This window comes from Symphalangus syndactylus, chromosome 11, assembly GCF_028878055.3.
Source record: "Symphalangus syndactylus isolate Jambi chromosome 11, NHGRI_mSymSyn1-v2.1_pri, whole genome shotgun sequence".
NCBI lineage: Eukaryota > Metazoa > Chordata > Mammalia > Primates > Hylobatidae > Symphalangus > Symphalangus syndactylus.
The window spans coordinates 70860515-70882246 of NC_072433.2; the positions used below are offsets into that span (position 1 = coordinate 70860515).

The window sequence follows — 21732 nt, forward strand, 5'->3', positions numbered from 1 at the left end:
AATGGCAGATGCCCCTCCCCCTACTAAGCTCGAACGTCCCAGATGGACTTCAGATGACTATTCTGGCAGCAAGAATTTCAAGCCAGTGGATCCTAGCTTGCTGGGCTCCGTGGGGGTGCGATCCGCTGAGCAAGGCCACTTGGCTCCCTGGCTTAAGCCCTTTTTCCAGGCAAGTAAATGATTCTGTCTCCCTGGTGTTCCAGGAGCCAATGGGGTACCAAAAAAAAAAAGAAAAACTGCAGCTAGCTTGGTTTCTGCTCGGATGACCACCCAGTTTTATGCTTCAAACCCAGGGCCATGGTGGTGTAGGCACCCGAGGGAATCTCCTGGTCTGCAGGTTGTGAAGACCATGAGAAAAGTGTAGTGTCTGGGCTGGACTGCACCGTTCCTCACGGCTTCCCTTGGCTAATGGAGGGAGTTCCCCGACCCCTTGCGCTTCCCAGGTGACACGATGCCCCACCCTGCTTCAGCTCTCCCTCCGAGGGCTGCACCCACTGTCTAACCAATCCCAATGAGATGAACCGAGTACCTCAGTTGGAAATGCAGAAATCACCTGGCTTCCGCATTGGTCTCAATGGAAGCTGCAGACAGGAGCTGTTCTTATTCGGCCATCTTGCCTGGAAACTCCCAATTTTATGTTTAATAGAAAACAAAGATCTTATTCATGGAGAACAGCTCATTAGGGTTCTTGGGGTGAGGAGGAATAACATCAACTACAAATATAATAATAGCTTACACTATTAAGGATTTACAGTGTAACAACTTCTCAAAGTGCTTTACATGCATTACGTTTTTTAATCCTTATAATAATTCAATGGGATAGTTAATATTTGTATCCCCATTTTATATATGAGGAGACTGAGGCACAGAGTCACAAATAATAAATAGTACAAAAGATGTCAGGCCGGGCACAGTGGCTCATGCCTGTAATCCCAGCACTTTGGGAAGCCAAGGCGGGTGGATCACTTGAGGTCAGGAGTTTGAGACTAGCCTGGCCAACATGGTGAAACCCCGTCTCTGCTGAAAATACAAAAATCAGCCGGGTATGGTGGCACAAGCCTGTAGTCCCAGCTACTTGGGAGGCTGAGGCAGGGGAGTTGTTTGAACCCGGGGAAGCAGAGGTTGTAGTGAGCCAAGATGGCACCACTGCACTCCAGCCTAGGAGACAGAGCAAGACTCCGTCTCAAAAAAAAAAAAAAGATGTCAAACTTGGGTAGTAAGAATCTAAAGTACTCTATATTAAGAATCTAAAGTATGCTGTATACTATATTATTGCCCTAGCTGTAAAATAAAATGAAAGATATTTTTATTTATGTGCAGAGAAAAGTTTCAAATATATCTTATAGGGGATAGGATTAAAGCAAAACATTTGTACATTTGTAAGAACAGTTATCCTATAGTGTAGGAGCCATCACATAAGATCACATAAATGTTGGTTGGTGAATGAATGCTTTTATTATGAGAAACACTAATGACAATTGTGGTGGTATAATAATAAATTATAAGGAAAGTAGTAACAACAATTTACAATTCTTCCAAATTGTAAAAGAGAGAGATTACTCTTATAGTAAATCTTTTTAAAAATGAGTCAATTAAAATATATTTAATTTCATGCCTCTATAACTTCCAAAACTCAAATACTGTATAATGTAGTAAAAAATACAAATAATACAACAGCAAATTCACTTAGAGATTCAGCACCACATAGACTACTTATATTTAGGTAATGTTATATGGAATAAACTGAGGAAGAAAGATCTAAGATAATGATCCAAATGAGTATAATTTCTAGCTCAAAAAATGGTTACAAATATTATTATAGAAAACAACATTGACAATCTTTGTAGATGCATGGCAAATAAGGGAACAGGTTTTGAAAATATGGTAAAACTTTGAGTTGACTTTGCGCTCAACTACAGTCAACTACAGTCAACTCTTAAGTAATTTACAGTCAACTCAAAAGTAATTTAAAATGTGACATAAGTAAATTTTTCAGTAATCTAGTATTTTAGAACACAGTTCACAGATATGATCTGAAACTGTAAAAGTAATACAAGTACTTTTATTTGAGATCACATGAATCATCTGCCCAAAATTACTGGGCTGTTAAACAACTGTTTTTTGTTTTTTTTTTGAGATGGAGTCTCACTCTGTCACCCAGGTTGGAGTGCAGTGGTGCAATCTCGGCTCACTGCAACCTCCGCCTCCCAGGTTCATGTGATTCTCGTGCCTCTGGAGTAGGTGGGATTACAGGAGTGCACCACCGCACCCGGCCTTAAACAGCTTCTTGGTAAAGATCTTCATATTCATCAGACTTGAGTTAACCAGACACGTGACTCTTTTCTCTTTATTTGCTCTCTTACCTGAATTCTACCAAAATCCTTTGCTCTGTGATATTAGAATACACCTATAAGGCTATATTAGGCACCTCTGTGTCATCTATTGGTTACTACAAATGTCTTTTGGCATGTGGGTATTTTATTGATGTATAGAATTTTAATTTGTTCACAAATCTACTCTCTGTGATTATTGCTTTAGTTATCTTCTACCAGAAAATGAAGATTTGAGTATCCATACAAACATGTCATTTAGAGAAACTCTTGATCAAATTTACCTTTGCTTTGCTTCTGTAAAATGTATCTATAAATTTTCCATGTTATTGATTTTTTCATAAGTTTAATAGTTAGATAAGACTGTAATCTAACTAATTCTATAGTTAGTTGGATAAGACTAATTTGCTTTAAGTTTCTTCTAAAGCACTCAGATTGGCTAGTATATCTACCTAAAAATATCTGCTAAATTGAATTACTAAACTGAAGTTGAATTTCTGAGTTACCAAATAAAATTAGAAGCAAACAAACTCTCATGTCTTGGTACCATTTTATAGTTATTGGGAAGAAAAATAGTTTCTGAACAAGGTCTCCCAGAAGCAACTCAGTAGAGCTAAGACTAGAAATCAGGTTTCTTAACTCTTATCTTAGTGTTATTTCATATCCTATCGGCATTTTCAAATTTTTTTATAATAAGCTTTATTTTTAGAACAGTTTTAGATTTACAAAAAGGTTGAGAAGCTAGTACAGAGTTCCCATATACCTCATACTCAGTTTCTCTTATTATTAAAATCTTACATCAGTGTGGTATATTTACTACAATTAGTGAACCAATCTTAATACACTATTGTTAACTAAAGCCCACAGTAACTTCAGATTTTTTTTGTTTTATCTAATCCAGATCAATTTTACAAGATGTTTGTTTATGAGTGTTGTTGGGGCAGAGGGAGAAAAATGTATCTTGTGGTAAAATAAATTTAGGAAATGCTAAGTAAAAATTAGACATATTTCTTACCTGAAAAACTCAGAGCCTTTAAGATATATAATTTAAATCTCGAAGTAGAGTCTAAAATGTGTTACGTTTCCCAAAATGCTTGGGTAACTGAACTTTTTTTATATAGAACACTTCAAAGAACTTCTGTTCTGAGGAATACCCTTTGGAAAATTCTGCCCTACACCATGGCCCATGATATTAACTTAGACTGGATTAATTCAGATATAAAATTGGTAAGACTCAATTTCATTAAGATAATCTCTTAAAGGATGGCTGAGAAAGTGTTTAGTTCCTAGAGGTGGCTATTGAATGAAGGTTAAATCTACTCTCCTGACCCAGCTCCATGGTAACTAACTCTTCTTGATGTTTTACTCTCTGACTGTAGCTAGAGCTTAATTATACAAAGTCTCAACAATTACACATTCAAACATATCCATTTAAAGAGAGAAAGATGATATCAAGTATTTTTTAAATGAAAAATATCTATGGAATTTTAGAATAATCTCTTCAGAATCACAGCACAATGAGAACTGATTCTCAGGATGATCACCAAAGATGTTACATTTTGATCTGCAGCTTCTGTTTATCAAGTCAGGAAAGTATGAGGATATATTTTGCAATAGTTTTTAGGCAACAGTTTTTGCTCAGTTATCCAGTTTTAAAAAATACTGGTAACTATACCAAGTTTAGCCCAGAACATTTTAGTGAATTCTCTACTGAAGGTTGCAGATTTCTAGTGAATAGAAACATGTGGTCCTCATCAAGTACTGTTATGATACCTATATGGGCTGATGCATAATCAGTACTTATATATATATATATATACACACACACACATACAAACAGATATACATACATATTCATGAAGATCACAGAGCAGAAAAATGAGTAGTTAATGAAAAACCATAGAATTTGCCATCACATTAAAATTTACTCAATATTAGTCATTTGTATGTTCATCTCACTTCAAATATGAAGAGAAAACCATTTCAGCATATAAAATCAGAGAACATTCTTGAATTTCATGTGAGATTTTCTAGCCACATTTTAAAATAGGGCAAAACAATATAAACATTCAAGTTATCAGGTAAATTTCAGAATTGTGTACTTTCCTCTTAAGAATGACTTTTAAAGCACTAAATAATTAAGATGTTATGTTAACATGAATAATTTCATAAGCAAATGGAAACCACAGAAATGCAGTAATACAGTTCTCAGCCATCGTTGTTTGATAATTTGCATGGTTTAGGCTTTTCAAATTAAGCAATACATAGCATTGATGAAGAGTGGATGATGTGAGCAGAGCCACACAAGCACTGTCCCTCCCTGACTCCAGCAATAGGACTGATTGGGCAACAGGAACCTGCCTCAGTGAAGTGCTTTAGCCCGGGCAGTGACTGCGTTAGAGATGCTGGAAACTGTGACTCATGTTTTTGTCCCTTCTTTTCCCCTCTCGTGAGGCACAGAATAGAACAGAACAGAGAACAGAAAGCAGAAAGAAAAAGGGGGAACACAGGAAGGGAAATTTCATAACTCTTTAGAATATTTCATTGTTCAACTGTGGTCATACCTTATTTCCATGGGAATAAGTAGTCTGAGTTGGTTGTGCTTGGGATTCAGAGCCTCTACGATGCCAGAGTAAGCACACACTTCACCTTTCCCCTGTTAACATAGTCTAGCCTCACCCTGGCCAAATATTGAAAAGTACAAGACTTCTTTCTAAAGTATCTGAATCCAGTGCACACTTTCTTGCTAATAGACAAATTCTCTAAGTGCTGAAGGAATTCTGATGGGGCTTTTAATTTTATTAATTCAAACTAGTAATGTTTACTTATTTGTTCTAGACAGTGATCATACATTGTTCCTGCCAATTGTTTGAGGCTTGGAGGGGCAGAGTCATAGAGAACAGGTAATATTTTTATCTATGGCCCTTCCATAAACAGTTCTGACAGATTCCACACTGTATTCAACACTCAGGGGCTACCAGCTTTCCCTAATATAGCTACCTGAATATACTTACGATTTAGCTGAGGGATTAGCAAATTCACAAAATCTATATTTCTTAAGGCAAAATAGGATTTGTGTCTTAAGAGAACTATAAAGAGAATGCTTTTTAATTGAAAGTCATTTAAGAGACTCGTAAGCAAGAGTGTCACAGACCAAAGTTGGAAGCCACATTTAGTTGTGATTATCAGAAAGCTTTACGTAAATCCAAGTGGTAAGAATCTGAGTTGGTGAATGGTGGAAGCAAGGCAGAATCCCTGACAGAGAATGACAAATTCAGAAGCACAGAGATAGATAGAAAAAAACATTTAGGAGCAGAAAGCATTTATTTTTCTTTGGAACATAGCATGTACTGGGAAGGTTGAGAGAGAGAACTGAAAAAGTAAGGTGAGAGCAAGGAAGCATTTTATGTATACACCTGTTTACTACATGTACATACTGTAAATGTTGGCTTTCTAGAACCATATTGAATTCCAGATGGAAAATTCCAGATGAAATAATCAAATAGCTTAGCGTTAACACTAAATGATTGAACTTTATATTTTCAGTTTTGTGACAAAAGTTTTTATGAAGCACACAATATACTCTATATCTTACCAGAACGTATTATATATTCCTCTTCCATGGAGCCCTAAAAATTCCTCAATTGTATTTTGGAGGACCAAGAAAAAAGTTGTTAAATGAGAGAATGTTCCTCCTGTTGCCTCTCCCTCATTCCCAGGGCAGTTCAACTTTTTACTGTTTTGCTTGTTAGAAGATATCTACAATATTTCATTTGAAGAAAGTGTTCCATCAATAAAACAAAGCTTGAGCCCTGTAAGAAATTCATGTGTAGTCATATTACTAAGAAAGTATTTAATCATTCTCAGCATTCCATTTCATTTAATATAATAGACATAAATATCATGGAGAGATGAATGGATAGAAACAAGCACATGGATGGAGAGAAATAGTATTTGGTGTGGGATCTTTTCATGAAAAGTTGTGTATGCAGGAATAAGTTAATAACATATTATAAAATTGGGCCACTTTTAACCATTTATATTTTGGGGGGAATAGAAATCTTATTTTATACCTGGATTTAGCCATTTACAAAATAACTTCCCAGGTTCTTAAGAAAGATCAGTGCCAAATTTTCTCTACACTTTTGTACAGGTTTTGTCCTTAATTCAAAGGCTCCCTTTAAAAATATTCCTCTTTACATTCTAAGAACTTGTAATATTTGGCATGTGTTTTACTTAACAGAAAAGGATTCTTATTAAATATATATTTCCCAAAATTAAAGTAACAGTAAATATAATTCTAGTTATATTTTTAAAATAAAATGTTTCAAACTAACATTTACTCCTTCTATAATCACAAATCACTCATTAATATTTAGATTGCACAATTATTTAATATTTGTCCTATTTAGTCTTAATTCATAATTATTTCTGTTATCTAATATTTTTAATCCAAATATCCAAATTTGATTTCAAATTTTTGTACTCAGGCGTAGGAATTCATGACATGAGAACCATATTTTTCATTTATTGCACAGCAAGGAACAAATCTTTAGAGAATATCATCCATAGAAATATAATTTGCAGCCCGACACGGTGGCTCACGCCTGTAATCCCAGCACTTTGGGAGGCTGAGGTGGTTGGATCATGAGGTCAGGAGATCGAGACCATCCTAGCTAACATGGTGAAACCCTGTCTCTACTAAAAATACAAAAAATTCGCCGTGCGTGGTGGTGGGTGCCTCTAGCCCCAGCTACTCGGGAGGCTGAGGCAGGAGAATGGCGTGAACCTGGGAGGTGAGCCAAGACCATACCACTACACTCCAGCCTGGGTGACAGAGCGAGACTCTGTCTCCAAAAAAAAAAATATATATTTATAGGCTATGCATGGCAATCACATTAATTTAACAAATATTGAAATATCAACACTGAAATTTTCACTGGGCTTTATTAAGCCATTTCTATTAACATTTAAGGGAATGTGGTTTCTATATGCTTTTGAACAGAATTATATGTGGGTCTTCTAGAAAATGGATTAGGCTGGGCTCAGTGGCTCACCCCTATAATCCTAGCACTTTGGGAGGCTGAGGCGGGTGGATCACGAGGTCAGGAGATCGAGACCATCCTGGCTAACACGGTGAAATCCCGTCTCTACTGAAAATACAACCAAAAATTGGCCAGATGTGGTGGCGGACGCCTGTAGTCCCAGCTACTCGGGAGGCTGAGGCAGGAGAATGGCATGAACCCAGGAGGCGGAGGTTGCAGTGAGCCAAGATCACGCCACTGCACTCCAGCTTGGACGACAAAGTGAGACCCGTCTCAAAAAAAAAAAAAAAAAAAAAAAAAAAAAAAAGGATTAAGGTTTTAGGAACAAAAGAGATTTTTAAAATATACCATCTATCACATCTCTGCAGTTGTTGACTGGTATAAGTACAATGTGAAAGTACCACAAGTTAGTAAGATTTTAAAAATCTAATCTTTATGTTGTGGGACATTTAGAGAAACATAAACATGTTCAAAATATTCTTTTATGCTTAATAGTATAAATTTTCTTTTAGTATATTCAGGAATGACAAATAATTAACTACCTGTGAATATAAAATAGAGTGTCGGACCTCAGGAGCTTACATTCCTGTTGGGGATAAAAGATATAATCATATTTAAAGATAACTGCCCAAGATCTTGTATCTTATGCAGTAAAGGCATCTGGCTACAGGATCTCAAAAATCCCTTTAAGCTGAAGTGATTGGGGAAGATTTTAGGAAGCAGTAGGAATATTTTTTGGTCACTGCATTAATGGGAGAGGACTGAAGCTGTAAAGAGGAGGAGGAGGCCATTCAACTAAGAGGAGCAAGATGAGCCAAAGTAGGGAGGCTGGTCTACCCTGTGTATTCACTAATTTGTAGAGGCTTGACTGGCTCCAGTGAGAGGTTTCTCTAGGAGAACAGCAGGAGTCAGAGCTAAATAAGGAGGATGGGCCAGATATGTAGAGGGGGATCAAGAAAAAGCCTCTTGGCAGTACTATAAGTTTCATTATTATTATATAATATTTTCACATTTATTCTGTGTACCTTTCTGTGGCAAACAGAATAAGCTTCCCCATCCCCCTCAGAAAAGCCGTCAATTTCCATTTAATGCCTGGAATCTATGAATATGTTACCTCATATGGTGACATGTGAAAGAGGAAGGCATAATTATTGCGATAGGCTGAATAATAGTCGCCAAAGATAATCAGGAGTGACTCCCTAGAATCTGTGAATGTTAGCTTTTACGGTAAAACGTATTTTGCAGCTGTGATTAAATTAAGTATCTGAGATGCAGGGGTTATTCTGGATTATCTGGATGAACCCTAAATGCAATTATAAATTTCCTTATTAGAGGGAGGAAGAAGGAGACTTCAGAGAAAGAGGCCATGTGATGGAAGCAAAATCAGAGAGAAAAGATGCTAAGCTGCTGCCTTTGAATAAGGAGGAAGGGAATGTGAGCCAACAGATCCAAGAACTGACGCTCTAGGCAGTGGAAAAGCCAAGGAAACTGATCTTCCCTTCGAGCCTTCGGAGGGAGTGTAGCCCTGCCAACACCTTTATTTTAGCCCCATAACAGTCATTTCAGACTTGTGGACTCCAGAATTGTAAGAGAATGAATTTTTATTGTATTAATCCATCAAGTTTGTGGTAGTTTGTGGTAATTTAGCCGTAAGAAACTAATACACATAAGGAATATGATGCTCATAAAGTCATAGGAAAGCCAGCACTGGGCTCTAGCAGGCCGGTGAGAGTGATCCACACTGGCTGCCATTAGAACACAAGCTGGAGGATGAAGAGAGGTTGATTGATGGGTACAAGCACACAGTTAGGTAGAAGAAATAAGACCTAGTGATCAAAAGATCACCAGGGGACTATAATCAACAATAATCTATTGTAATTTCAAAATAGCTAGAAGAGAATTAATTTGAATATTCCTAGCATTAAGAAAAGACAAATATTTATGGTGATGGATATCTAAATTACCCTAATTTGATCTTTATGCATTATATGAATGTATCAAATTATCACATGTATACCCAAAATATATACATCTATTACATATCAATTAAAAAATAGAAAAAAAATCCTTAGAACCTTTAGCCACAGGAAATGAAATATTTTAATTTCAATTTATAAATATATTTTGTGGCAGAGAAGTATAATAATGTTAGCAATAAAAGACTTTCAACCATAAAAAAATTACCAACAAAATTTAACATCTACTCATTTTGGTAGAGTTTCTCATGGAGCAAACATCAGAACAAAAAGTTGTATCTGCATCTGTTTTATATATATTATTAAACCCTTAAAATAATGCATGCCACTATTTTGTGCACACTAATTTAAGTAGGCCCTTTATTCCAGATATATTTTCTGTACCTACTTCTTCTTTATAATAAAGGCTATTTATTAAATATTCAATATAATATCAATAATTCATATAGCCTTTTAATATATTTTATAAAAGATTCATAAATATGGAAAGAAAGTCTTTTGTGAAACTGAAAAATGTAAAGGAATGCAAGAAGCCATGCTCTAATACAGTCACCAGGAAGCTCCTCTGCATGGCAGCCTCAAAATTGGTAAAGGGGCCTGGGAACATATATTCTGCCACCACCTCTACCACAACTGCCTCTTGCCACACAGAAAGCTGAAGAATAGGCACAGAAATCTGCTACAGGAAACCCTCTCATACTCTGTCAAGACTTTGCTTGTTGGGGCTAAAAAACAAAAACAGTAAAATGAGTTAAGAGGATACCCTTTGCCTTACTTTCACCTTCAAAATATCTCAATAATTTCACACAGGAGACTGAGAAATACAATTTTTAGCTTTCCAGTTTCTACAGTAGCAAAAATTCATCCTAGAAAGATAGTGTAATGAAAGAGGAGCAGGTAAATCCACATAATTCACACAAAGAGTTTGAGGTTATTAGACCACTCTAAGCTCTATCATTCCCTATGTTTTTATAGAATTACTTTCTAAGCAATATAAATTAATAGAATTAAGTATGGAGAGATCACTTGTTGTGTGAGGAGCATCATATTACATCAAGATGGGAAGATACTTTAAGAAAGCCTTAACTTCTGCTCTTTAAGAGAGTACCTTAGTACAGAAACAGAACTGATACCTGCATAGGGTTAATACAAATTAAATTATGTTTAGGAATGCTCTGTGATAAAAATGAGTTGGAAATGAATTTAGGAATTTTTCATATGGGAGGAGAGTTTTGAAAGAAGAGGCTTTCTCTGAGAGGAGAGGGAAATGCATTTCTGGGTGGTAGAAGACAGCTTATTGGCAGTATAGAGGCAGGAGTGAATGTGTTCATATGTGTGATTATAGTTGGTTGGTACAGGAGTCAGCATGGAGAAGTTGTGGAAATGAGAGTGCTAAGATGCATGTAGTTGCTAAGTAGCTCAAATTGAGGAACTGATTTTTCTTAGTGAAATTGTCATGACTTTAGTAAAGTCATTGGACTAGGCTCTGATAAAGGAAGTTAGGAAACAGAACACTTGCAAAATTCATTTTGGGGATGCTGAGATGGCATTCAAAGGGCAAAAGGCAAAACTCTTAAATCTACTGCTGATGAGATTTGACAGAAACCATGCCAAAAAATGGCTTTTTTCTTTTTTTTTTTTAACAGTAAAAGTAACAATACAGGTGGTCAAAAAAACAAAAACCATGGTATAGAAAAACCATAAACTGAAAAGTAAAAGCTTTTCTTACATTCCACCCTGCCTCTGAATCTTCTGTCCTAAAGATTGCTGCTATTAACTTTCTTACGGATCCTTTTAGAAAGCACTTTTCTGACATAAGGATCATGTATTAATGTACACAGACGGGATCGTGATATATGCACAGTACTGTCCCTATCCATTGCAGTCTTCTAATAGACAGCATATTTAGATCTAAACCATTCTTGGTAATGAGATGCCAAAAAAATCTCATTGTATAGACTTTCCATAATACATGTAACCAGTTTACTGCTGTAGGATATTTATTGGGTTTTTTTCCCCCTAATTTTTACCTATTTGCCCCATTTACCTCTCTGGGCTCACATCTGATTACAGCATGATTTACTCAATATATTAGGCCTACTGTGGAGACATACTGCTCAGAAAAAAAAGATTCCTTTCATACTTTTCTCCCCAACACTAACTCTGCTCCAGCCACGCCAATCTCTTACATATTTGTCTAACACATCAGCTGTAATCCTGCTTTTTGCACGAGCATTCCTCTGCCTGGAATACTCTTTAGATACTGACTTGCTTCCTCCTTCGCACCTTAGTTTCTGTTCCAACTTCTCAGTGAAGATATTCTTGATCACAGTATTTAATATTATAACCCCATCCCACTCCTAATATAATTCCCTTTAAAATTTTTCTCTGTAGACCGTATCAATCTCTAAAATATTAGATTCTAATTGATTTTACTCATCTCTTTTCACTAAAATATAAGTTTTATAAAGACAGTAATATTGTATGTTATTTAATTATTACTACATAGCTTTCTGAGTAAAGAATTTCTAGACATCTTGTGTCCAACCAAGGACAAAATCTTTAATAAATCTTATTCTTCATTAATATTATTTTATTATTATTTAATCTCATTCTTGCTTCAAATATCTCCCTTTTAATTCTCAGATATATCCTAGCACTATAGATTTTTCCTTTAATAAATGTTACTTCAATATATATTCCTTGTAAAGCAAAGTAATAACATGTGGTAGGCACTAATTTAAAAAAATTGTATCAGTCAAATAAATAAATTATAACCCTTTCTCTAACAAAGGGATGTAAGTAATGCTGTTCTATACTTTGATAATTATCCTTTAACTTGATTTTTAGATAACTGTTGCCTAGTTAAAGAAAACCATTTGGTTGCACAAGGAAACATTCTAATTGTAAGTGAAATTGACATAGGATGTATATTAGTCCAGATTCTCTACATCCATAATGGAAAGAAATAGTAATGAGTGCAGTTAAAATGTAAATGATATACACGATAACAGCTTTCAATAGGCAGTGTTATTTAATACAGGCATAATTCATTTTATCGTGCTTCACTTGTGGCACTTTGCAGATATGGCATATTTTACAAATTGAATATCTCCGGCAACCCTGTGTTGAACAAGTCTGTCGGCGCCATTTTCCCAACAGCATGTGGTCACTTTGTGTCACTGTCACATTTTTATAATTTTCACTATACCTCAAACTTTTTATTATTACTATATCTGTTACGGTTATCTATGATCAGTGATCATTTAGTTTACTATTGTAATTATTTTGGGGTGCCACAAACCATGCCCATAAAATATTACAAACTTAACCAATAAATGTTGTATGCATTCTGACTGCTTCATTGCCTGGCTGTCTGCTCATCTCCCTCCCTCTCTTCAGGCCTCCCTGTTCCCTGACCCACAACCATATTGTTATTAGGCCAGTTAATACCCCTACAATGGCCTCTAAGTGTTCAGATGAAAGGAAGAGTTGCACGTCTCTCATTTAAATTCAAAAGCTAGAAATGATTGAGCTTAGTGAGGAGGGCAAGTTGAAAGCCAAAAGTCAAAAGGTAGGTCTCTTTCACCAAACAACCAAGTTGTGAATGCAAAGGAAAACTTTTTGAAGGAAATTAAAGTGCTACTTCTGTGAACACATGAATGACAAGAAAGTAACACAGCCTTATTGCTGAGATGTAGTTTGAATGGTCTGGATAGAAAAATCAAACCAGCCACAAAATTCCTGTAAACCGAAGCCTAATCCAGAGCAAGGCCCTAACTCTCATCAATTCTGTGAAGGCTGAGAGAGGTGAGGAAGCTGCAGAACAAAAACTGGAAGCTAGCCGAGATTGGTTTATGAGGTTTAAGGAAAGAAGCCATTTATAACAAAAATGCAAGGTGAAGCAACAAGTGTCAATGGAAAAACTACAGCCAGTTATCCTGAAGATCTAGCTGAGATAATTGATGACAGTGGCTAAAGAATTTCCAGTGTACACAAAATAGCCTTCTTTTGGAAGAAGATGCCATCTGGGACTTTCATAGCTAGAAAGAAGTCAATTCTTGGCTTCAAAGAACAGGCTAACTCTCTTGATAGTGGCTAATGCAACTGGTAACTTTTAAGTTGAAGCCAGTGCTCATTTATCATTCTGAAAATCCTAGGGCCCTTCAGAATTAAGCTAAATCTATGCTGCCTTTGCTCAAGAAATGGAACAACAAAGCCTAGATGATGATACACCTGATTATAGCATGATTTACTGATTATTGCAGGCCTACTGTTGAGACCTACTGCTCAGAAAAAAAGATTCCTTTCAAAATATTACTGCTCATTAACAATGCACCTAGTCATCCAAGACCTCTGATGGATATACACAAAGAAGTTTGTTTTCATGCCTGCTAACACAACATTCATTTTGCTGCCATAGATCAATGAGTAATTTTGACTTTCAAGTCTTATTATTTCAGAATTACATTTTGTAAGGCTACAACTGCCATAGATAGTGATTCCTCTGATGGATCTTGGCAAATTAAATTGAAAATGTTCTGGAAAGGAGTCACTGTTCGAGATGCCATTAAGAACATTCATGATTCATGGGAGGTGATTAAAATATCAACATTAACAGGAGTTTGGGAGAAGTTGATTCCAGTCCTTGTGGATGATTATGGGGTTCAAGACTTTGGTGGAAGAAGTAATTGGAAATGTGGTAGAAGCAGCAGGAGAACTAGAATTAGAAGTGTAGTCTGCAGTCTTACAGTAAAATTTGAATGGATGAAGACTTCTTATGGATGAGCAAAGAAAGTGGCTTCTTGAAATAAAAACCACTCCTGGTGAAGATTCTATGAACATTGTTAAAATTACAAAAAGGGATTTATAATATCCATAAACTTAGTTCATAAAGCAGAGGTGGGGTTTGAGAAGATTGACTCCAATTTTGAAAGAAGTTCTACTGAGGAAAAAATGCTGTCAAATAGCATCCCCGTGCTATAGAGAAATATTTTGTGAAGGGGTCAGTGTCATGAACTTATTTTAAGAAATTGCACAGCCACTTAATACCTTTGGCAACTACCACCCTGATCAGTCAGCAACCATCAATCTTGAGGCAAGACCCTGCACCAACAAAAATGTTACAACTTGCTAAAGGCCCACATGATTATTAGCATTTTTTAGCAATAAACATTTTGAAATTAAGTTATGTACTTCTTTTTTTTTTTTTTTTTTTTTTTTGAGACAGTCTTGCTCTGTCACCCAGGCTGTAATGCAGTGGCATGATCTCAGCTCACCGCAACCTCTGCCTCCGGGGTTCAAGCAATTCTCCTGCCTCTGCCTCCCAAGTAGCTGGAACTAAGACGCCCGCCAACACGCCTGGCTAATTTTTGTAGTTTTAGTAGAGATGGGGTTTCACCATATTGGCCAGGCTGGTCTGGAACTCCTGACCTTGTGATCCGCCCACCTCGGCCTCCCAAAGTGCTGGGATTACAGGCATGAGCAAGTTATGTACATTTCTTTAGACATAATGCTGTTGCACACTTAATAGTGTCATGTAAACATAACTTTTTCCACACAGGGAAAGCAAAACATTTATATGACTCACTTTATTGAGATTTTGACTTTATTGTTTTGGCATGGAACCAAACTGGCAATGTATCCAAAGTGTGTCTGTGTTCACTAAATAATAGTTTTGAACTTTATGATTGCAGTACGTTTATATCAGTTTCACTTCAGTTTTTTAGGGTTGCATAATTTGCCACAATTTTCATCAGATATTTTGGAATGATGTAGCAGAATACATCAAGAAAATCTCCAGTTCTTTTGACAATTTTTATTAGAGCTTCTTGATTCTTACCCCCGTAGAAATACTTGTGTATAAATATAGAAAATCTCAGATTAAATTATTTTCTTGGTAGCCTTGCCTGTTCCTATTAAGCCACAGAAAATATTAATAAGGCAAATATGTTAACTTTTTTTATTTTTCAAATTATTGTTAATCTCAGCATACTATGAAGAACATGAATGTACTGTACACACAAACAACTTGATGTCTCACTAAATAAAAGACACATGTGCATTAGATCCATCTACCTTTCAGGCACAGTCATGGGGTTTTTAACTCCACAACATTAACTGGAATTGTGGAATACAGATAAGATCATAATTGCAAAGATGTGAAATTCCCTGAAGAATTTTTTATCTATGATCAACATGCAAAAAATTTAATGTGTTATGGTAATGTTCTTTATTATCCATGATTAAGTCACACCAAAATGGCACAAAGACCAGGAAACCAACCAAGCATTCACTGGAGGCATTATTCAGAGTCTGAGAGATTCATTTGATTTATATGAATTAAGGAATATTTTACTATCTAGTATGTATCATTTAAAATAAAACAACCCTTCTAAAGATAACTGTAAACATTTGAATTGTGTTTTTAATTGGAAAAGTAATGAGCTTGTACTGTTAAGCTGTTTCTTATTTTATGTTCTATGCTTTCACAGTTAACATTTACTTACGTGTAAATTGTGTTATCTGAAGAATTTTTTCCATATCTGATGTCTGCATAACTCCGGAATATTGTTGGACATTTAATAGGAACCTAATTATAAAACAAATTTATTTACTATATATGCCATTAAAAACATTACAATTAGCCTGTTTAAGCCTCAATGTATCTCAGTGCTGAACTCTGTCAAATGCTATGAACTCACAATTTTCCATGACTTTATATGCAATTAAAGACCTCAATGAAATTATTTATATTTTTATCCCACAATTATATAGTACCTACTCTGTGCCAGGCAATATGCTGTGGACTGAAGGTACCAACATGAATAAGATACCTTTCCCTCACTGGGTGTGATAGGCTGAATAACCACTCACTCCCTCTCCCCCAACCACCGCATGCGCATGTCCTAATTTGTGGAACATGCGAATGTTATCACATGGCAAAGACTTTGTGGGTGTGATCAAGTTAACAATTTTGATTATCCTAGGATTATCCTGGATTACCAAAGTAAGCCCAAATACAATTATATATATCTTTATAAGAGGGAGGCACAAAGAGATTTGGCACAGACAGAGAAGAAGGCAAAGTGACTTTGGAGGCAGAGATTGGAGAGATGTGGCTCCCAGCCAAGGAATGCTGCAACCACAAAAAGCTGGAAGAGGAAGGAACAGATTCTCCCCTAATGGCCTTGGAGGCAGTGCAGCCCTGACGATACCTTGATTTTATCCCGGTGTTACTGATTTCAGACTTCTGGACTCCAGAACTATAAGAGAATAAATGTGTGTTGTTCTAAACAACCAAGTTTGGGTAATTTGTCACAGCAGTCATAGGAAATAAATGCACTGAGGAACTCAAAGTTTAATGAAAGAGACAAACACAAAAAATAATTGTTATAGTACAGCAAGAGCCCTATTCGAAATATGTGGGAGCGGATGGGGAGCATGGATGGAGTATTGACTCTGACGGATCTAGTTCTTTGAAGCTACTTAGAAGATCTGAACTGAAGCTTGAAATAAAATAGTGTTTTCTAAGCAGGGAAGAGAGTACAAAAATGCAGAAACCAAAAAAATATGGTGAGTTTTATAATGCAAAATGGTATTTTGAAATGCACAGGTTAAATCAGGAAATAATTAGTCCTAAAATAATTTTCATTGATTTTAAATTTTTGGTTACTCATATTTATCAAAAAAAGTATATGGCTGTGAAGTATCCTTGGAAAAAGTAATAGTAAATGTACTACAAATAAGAAAATGAATATTACAGCATTACAAATTATTTTCTATCATTGCCTGTTGCTGAGGATTTTAGAGAGGTTGTTACACAGAAATGTTAATTAAACCATATCAACAGTACCATACTTTAATCAGTTGGAGAGAAATTATTTGCTCATCATCACTGGCCATCAGAGAAATGCAAATCAAAACCACAGTGAGATACCATCTCACACCAGTTAGAATGGCCATCATTAAAAAAATCAGGAAACAACAGGTGCTGGAGAGGATGTGGAGAAATAGGAACACTTTTACACTGGTTGGTGGGACTGTAAACTAGTTCAACCATTGTAGAAGTCAGTGTGGCGATTCCTCAAGGATCTAGAACTAGAAATACCATTTGACCCAGCCATCCCATTACTGGGTATATACCCAAAGGACTATAAATCATGCTGCTATAAAGACACATGCACACATATGTTTATTGCGGCACTATTCACAATAGCAAAGAGTTGGAACCAACCCAAATGTCCAACAACCTTAGACTGGATGAAGAAAATGTGGCACATATACACCATGGAATACTATGCAGCCATAAAAAATGATGAGTTCATGTCCTTTGTAGGGACATGGATGAAACTGGAAACCATCATTCTCAGTAAACTATCGCAAGGACAAAAAACCAAACACCGCATGTTCTCACTCATAGGTGGGAATTGAACAATGAGAACTCATGGACACAGGAAGGGGAACATCACACTCCGGGGACTGTTGTGGGGTTGGGGGAGGAGGGAGGGACAGCGTTAGGAGATATACCTAATGCTAAATGACGAGTTAATGGGTGCAGGAAATCAACATGGCACATGGATACATATGTAACAAACCTGCACATTGTGCACATGTACCCTAAAACCTAAAGTATAATAAATAAATAAAAAAACTAAAAAAAGAGAAATTTATTCTAGTTATAAAAATAATTACCAATTCCTCAAATTCTAATAAAAATAAGGCAACAGTTTTAATAAAAATATTTCTCTTCTCTTCTTCTATTTTTTTTTTTTTGATTAATACAAATTTTTGCCTAGAAGTTTTTGGCCAAGTGCAAAATAAATAGAGGTCATTTTTCTTGTGTTCTCTTGTCAGAGTTGAACAGTAGAAGTAGTAAGGATATATGAACAAAAATATCTGATACTGTGTTTGGAACTCCTAGAAATTTTGCAGACTAGACAGAACTTGGGTGAGTTTTGAAATATGTCTTCAAGGTTAATTTCACTATTTGAGAGAGAGAGAATGGTAACGAAAAGATGTTATAAGCCAAATGAAGATTTACTGTGGTACAGATCAGGTATCAGTGAGTTAGCAATGAAACCAAAGGAAATAACAAATTATAATATGAAGGACAGTTTGATTATCCAGAGATGATAGGAAAAGCAAAAAGCAGCTCTTGTTTTCAGAGCCAATAAACTGGGTTAGTTGATCACTAGATACTTAGATACTGGGAAATTGAGTCATACTGAAAATTTCAGCGTCCCCACCTCACCTGAAAGCCATGGACTCACAACCCCTCCCCATACCTCTGGCTTGTGGCCCCCACACTTGGTAAACTGAACCATGTCTACATCCCAGTTACGCACAGGTAGGTCCATAAGGGAGGTCTCACTTCACGTATTATTGTGGCAGAGGGTCTTCTGGGATAATCACCTCTAATATGATCTAAAAAACTTTACTATTAATGCAAATAAACACAGAACTGAGAGGGAGATTAGAATTCATTTAGACAAATATCAGTATTCTGTTTTTATCAATGGTCTAAGATAAGTCTTCTATTGATCAAACATTAAAAATATTTTATTCATGTAAATATCTTTGTCAATATCCTTATCCTTGTCAATAGATGTAAGAGGAAAAGTAGAAAGTGTTGATCAATATTTTGGGGTTTCTTTTTTTAAGTACATAAGATGTGATTGGCTTTTGCCATTTCTGCAGCTTTTTAGTGTAGCTGAAAGAAGGAAAGTATAGTTTTTAGTATTCTAGGAAGACAGACACATACTTGAATTCCATATGTGTTCATGCCAGTGGAGTATTCCTATGACTGCCTTTGTTTCCTCCCAATACACTCTAATGATTAGCCCTAAGACTCTGCTAAGATTGTGAAGTATTTGACATTAGGTAGTACCTTAGGGAGAGTAAAGATTTTGATTGACTCAAGATAATATACATAGAATCACCATGCAAATTCAAGAACAAAGCCACTTTATAAAAGCAAACTAAAAGTAATTTGAAAATAGACTTACTGGGAACTCAGAAGATTTACCTCAGTCTCAGGTGATCATGTAGAATGGACTGCCTCCCCACCTTTGGCTACTTTGGGAACCCTTCAAGTGATTTTTTTAAAGTTGCTTCCTAGAACAGTGTAGCACAATCCCATCTTCTTTGGCAGGTAGGCGTCTCCTATTTTATTCCCTAGTATGGGCTTTTGCTAGTCAACATTTCCCTTTTGCAATGAGGCTGGAAATGTTTCTGCCTCCTAATAAAAGCTATCACATATTTGAGCATGCTGTTTTTTAGAGTCCATGACCTTATCTGCTTTCAGCCAGATTCTCTTACTACTTATAGGCAATTTTCTTCCAAATTTCATTTTATTTTGTTATTATTCATAATGGAATCTGTCCTTAATTTTTTTCTTTTTTCCTGTAAGTTTTATTTTAAGTTCAGGGGTACATGTGCAGGACATGCAGGTTTGATACATAGGTAAATGTGTGCTATGGTGGTTTGCTGCACAGATCATCCCATCACCCGGGTATTAAGTCCAGCATCCATTAGTTATTCTTCCTGATGCTCTCCTTCCCCCAGCACCCCCCAACAGGCCCCATTGTGTGTGTTGTTCTCCCATTGTGTCCATGTGTTCTCATCATTCAGCTCTCACTTATAAGTGATAACATGTGATGTTCGGTTTTCTGTTCCTGCATTAGTTTGCTGAGGATAATGGCTTCCAACTCTATCCATGCCCCTGCAAAGGACATGATCTCATTCCTTTTTGGGACTGCCTAGTATTCCATGGTGTATATGTACATATTTTCTTTTTTTCCAGTCTATCATTGATGAGCATTTAGGTTGATTCCATGTCTTTGCTATTGTGAATAGTGCTGCAGTGAACATATGCATGCATGTATCTTTATAATAGAATTATTCTATTTCTTTGGATATATATACAGTAATGGGATTGCTGGGTCTGATGGTATTTCTGGTTTCTAGGTCTTTGAGGAGTCACCACACTGTTTTCCACAGTGGTTGAGCAAATTTACATTCCCACTAACAGTGTAAAAGCATTCCTTTTTCTTTGCATCCTCACCAGCATCTGTTGTTTTTTGACTTTTTAATAGCCATTCTGACTAGCATGAGATGGTATCTCATATGTTCGTTGACTGCACTTATGTCTTCTTTTGAGAAGGATCTGCTCGTGTCCTTTGCCCATTTTTTAATGGGCTTGTTTGCTTTTTCCCTGTAAATTTGTTTAAGTTCCTTGTAGACCCTGGATATTAGACCTTCGTCAGATGGATAGATAGCAAAAATTTTCACCCATTCTGTAGGTTTTCTGCTAACTCCAACGATAATTTCTTTTGCTGTGCAAAAGCTCTTTAGTTTAAGTAGACCCCGTTTGTCAATTTTTGCTTTTGTTGCAATTGCTTTTGGAGTCTTTGTCATGAAATCTTTGTCCATTGCTATGTCCTGAATTGTACTGCCTACATTTTCTTCTAGGATTTTTAGTTTTTGGGTTTTACATTTAAGTGCCTAGTTTACTTAAAAGTTTTTCAATACCTAGTTTATTGAGAGTTTTTAACATGATGTCCCTAATTTTTTAACCATGATTAAAAGAAATTTTAAAATCCATCTAACCAAGTTTGAGCCATATCGCATTTAATATTCTTAATGGGAAAATTTGTTTGGGATCTATATATTCTACTAACATGACATTTTCCAGGCTCTGAACTACAATATGGTTTATTTCTTGAAGTTTTGCTTTTACGAGTGTAATTTTGACATTGCATAATGTGAGTTTTTTGTAATGTACAGTTACATTTCTTGTAGTCTTATAGCAACCAATTCGTGCCAGAAAGCAGCTTGTAATCTATTTCTTAAAGATTGTTAAGAGAAATAGAAAATCTAAAGAAGCATATTAAGCATCCCTTGACAATTTGACACTAGCAAACTGCCTTCCTCAATTGCTTGTCCCCATTCCCAGAGGATTGCTAAGGAATTCTTATTGCTGTTCCGTGAATATATATTTCACAATGAACAATACACTGTTTTAAAAAAAATTGCTTTTTTACACCTAATGGCATACACCTGCATGTTAATCAGAGATAAAAGCTCATCGTGAATATTGAATTGCTAGAAAATGCTCTTCAGGGGAAATATTTCTATCTATATTTTAAACTTGTTTGTTTTGCTTATTGAAGTATAATTAACATAAAGTAAAATTCATGCTTCTTAGGTGTATGGTTCTGTGAATTTTGACAAATTTATATAGTCACGCTGGGAACATTTCCATCATCCTAAGTTTCCTTATGATTATTTGTAGTCAATCCTCTTTCCCCACACCCAGCCCTGGCAACTGCTGACCTGATTTCTGTCTCAAGCGTCCTGCCTTTTCCAGAATGCTGTATA

The 21732-nt window shown here is 36.0% G+C and overlaps 1 protein-coding gene across 7 annotated transcripts in view; it reads left to right on the top strand.

The window, feature by feature from the left end:
• XRCC4 (X-ray repair cross complementing 4) overlaps positions 1–21732 on the top strand; it is a 315918-nt gene that overhangs the window by 238738 nt on the left and 55448 nt on the right. For 2 of the 7 annotated variants that reach the window (XM_063612820.1, XM_055233413.2), the window contains exons 8-9: positions 3452–3557; positions 5169–5233. The exons of the other annotated variants lie outside the window; for them this stretch is intronic. In XM_063612820.1, the coding sequence (XP_063468890.1) occupies positions 3452–3557; positions 5169–5233 (171 nt within the window). The remainder of the gene's footprint in view (positions 1–3451; positions 3558–5168; positions 5234–21732) is intronic. 7 annotated transcript variants of the gene reach the window in all.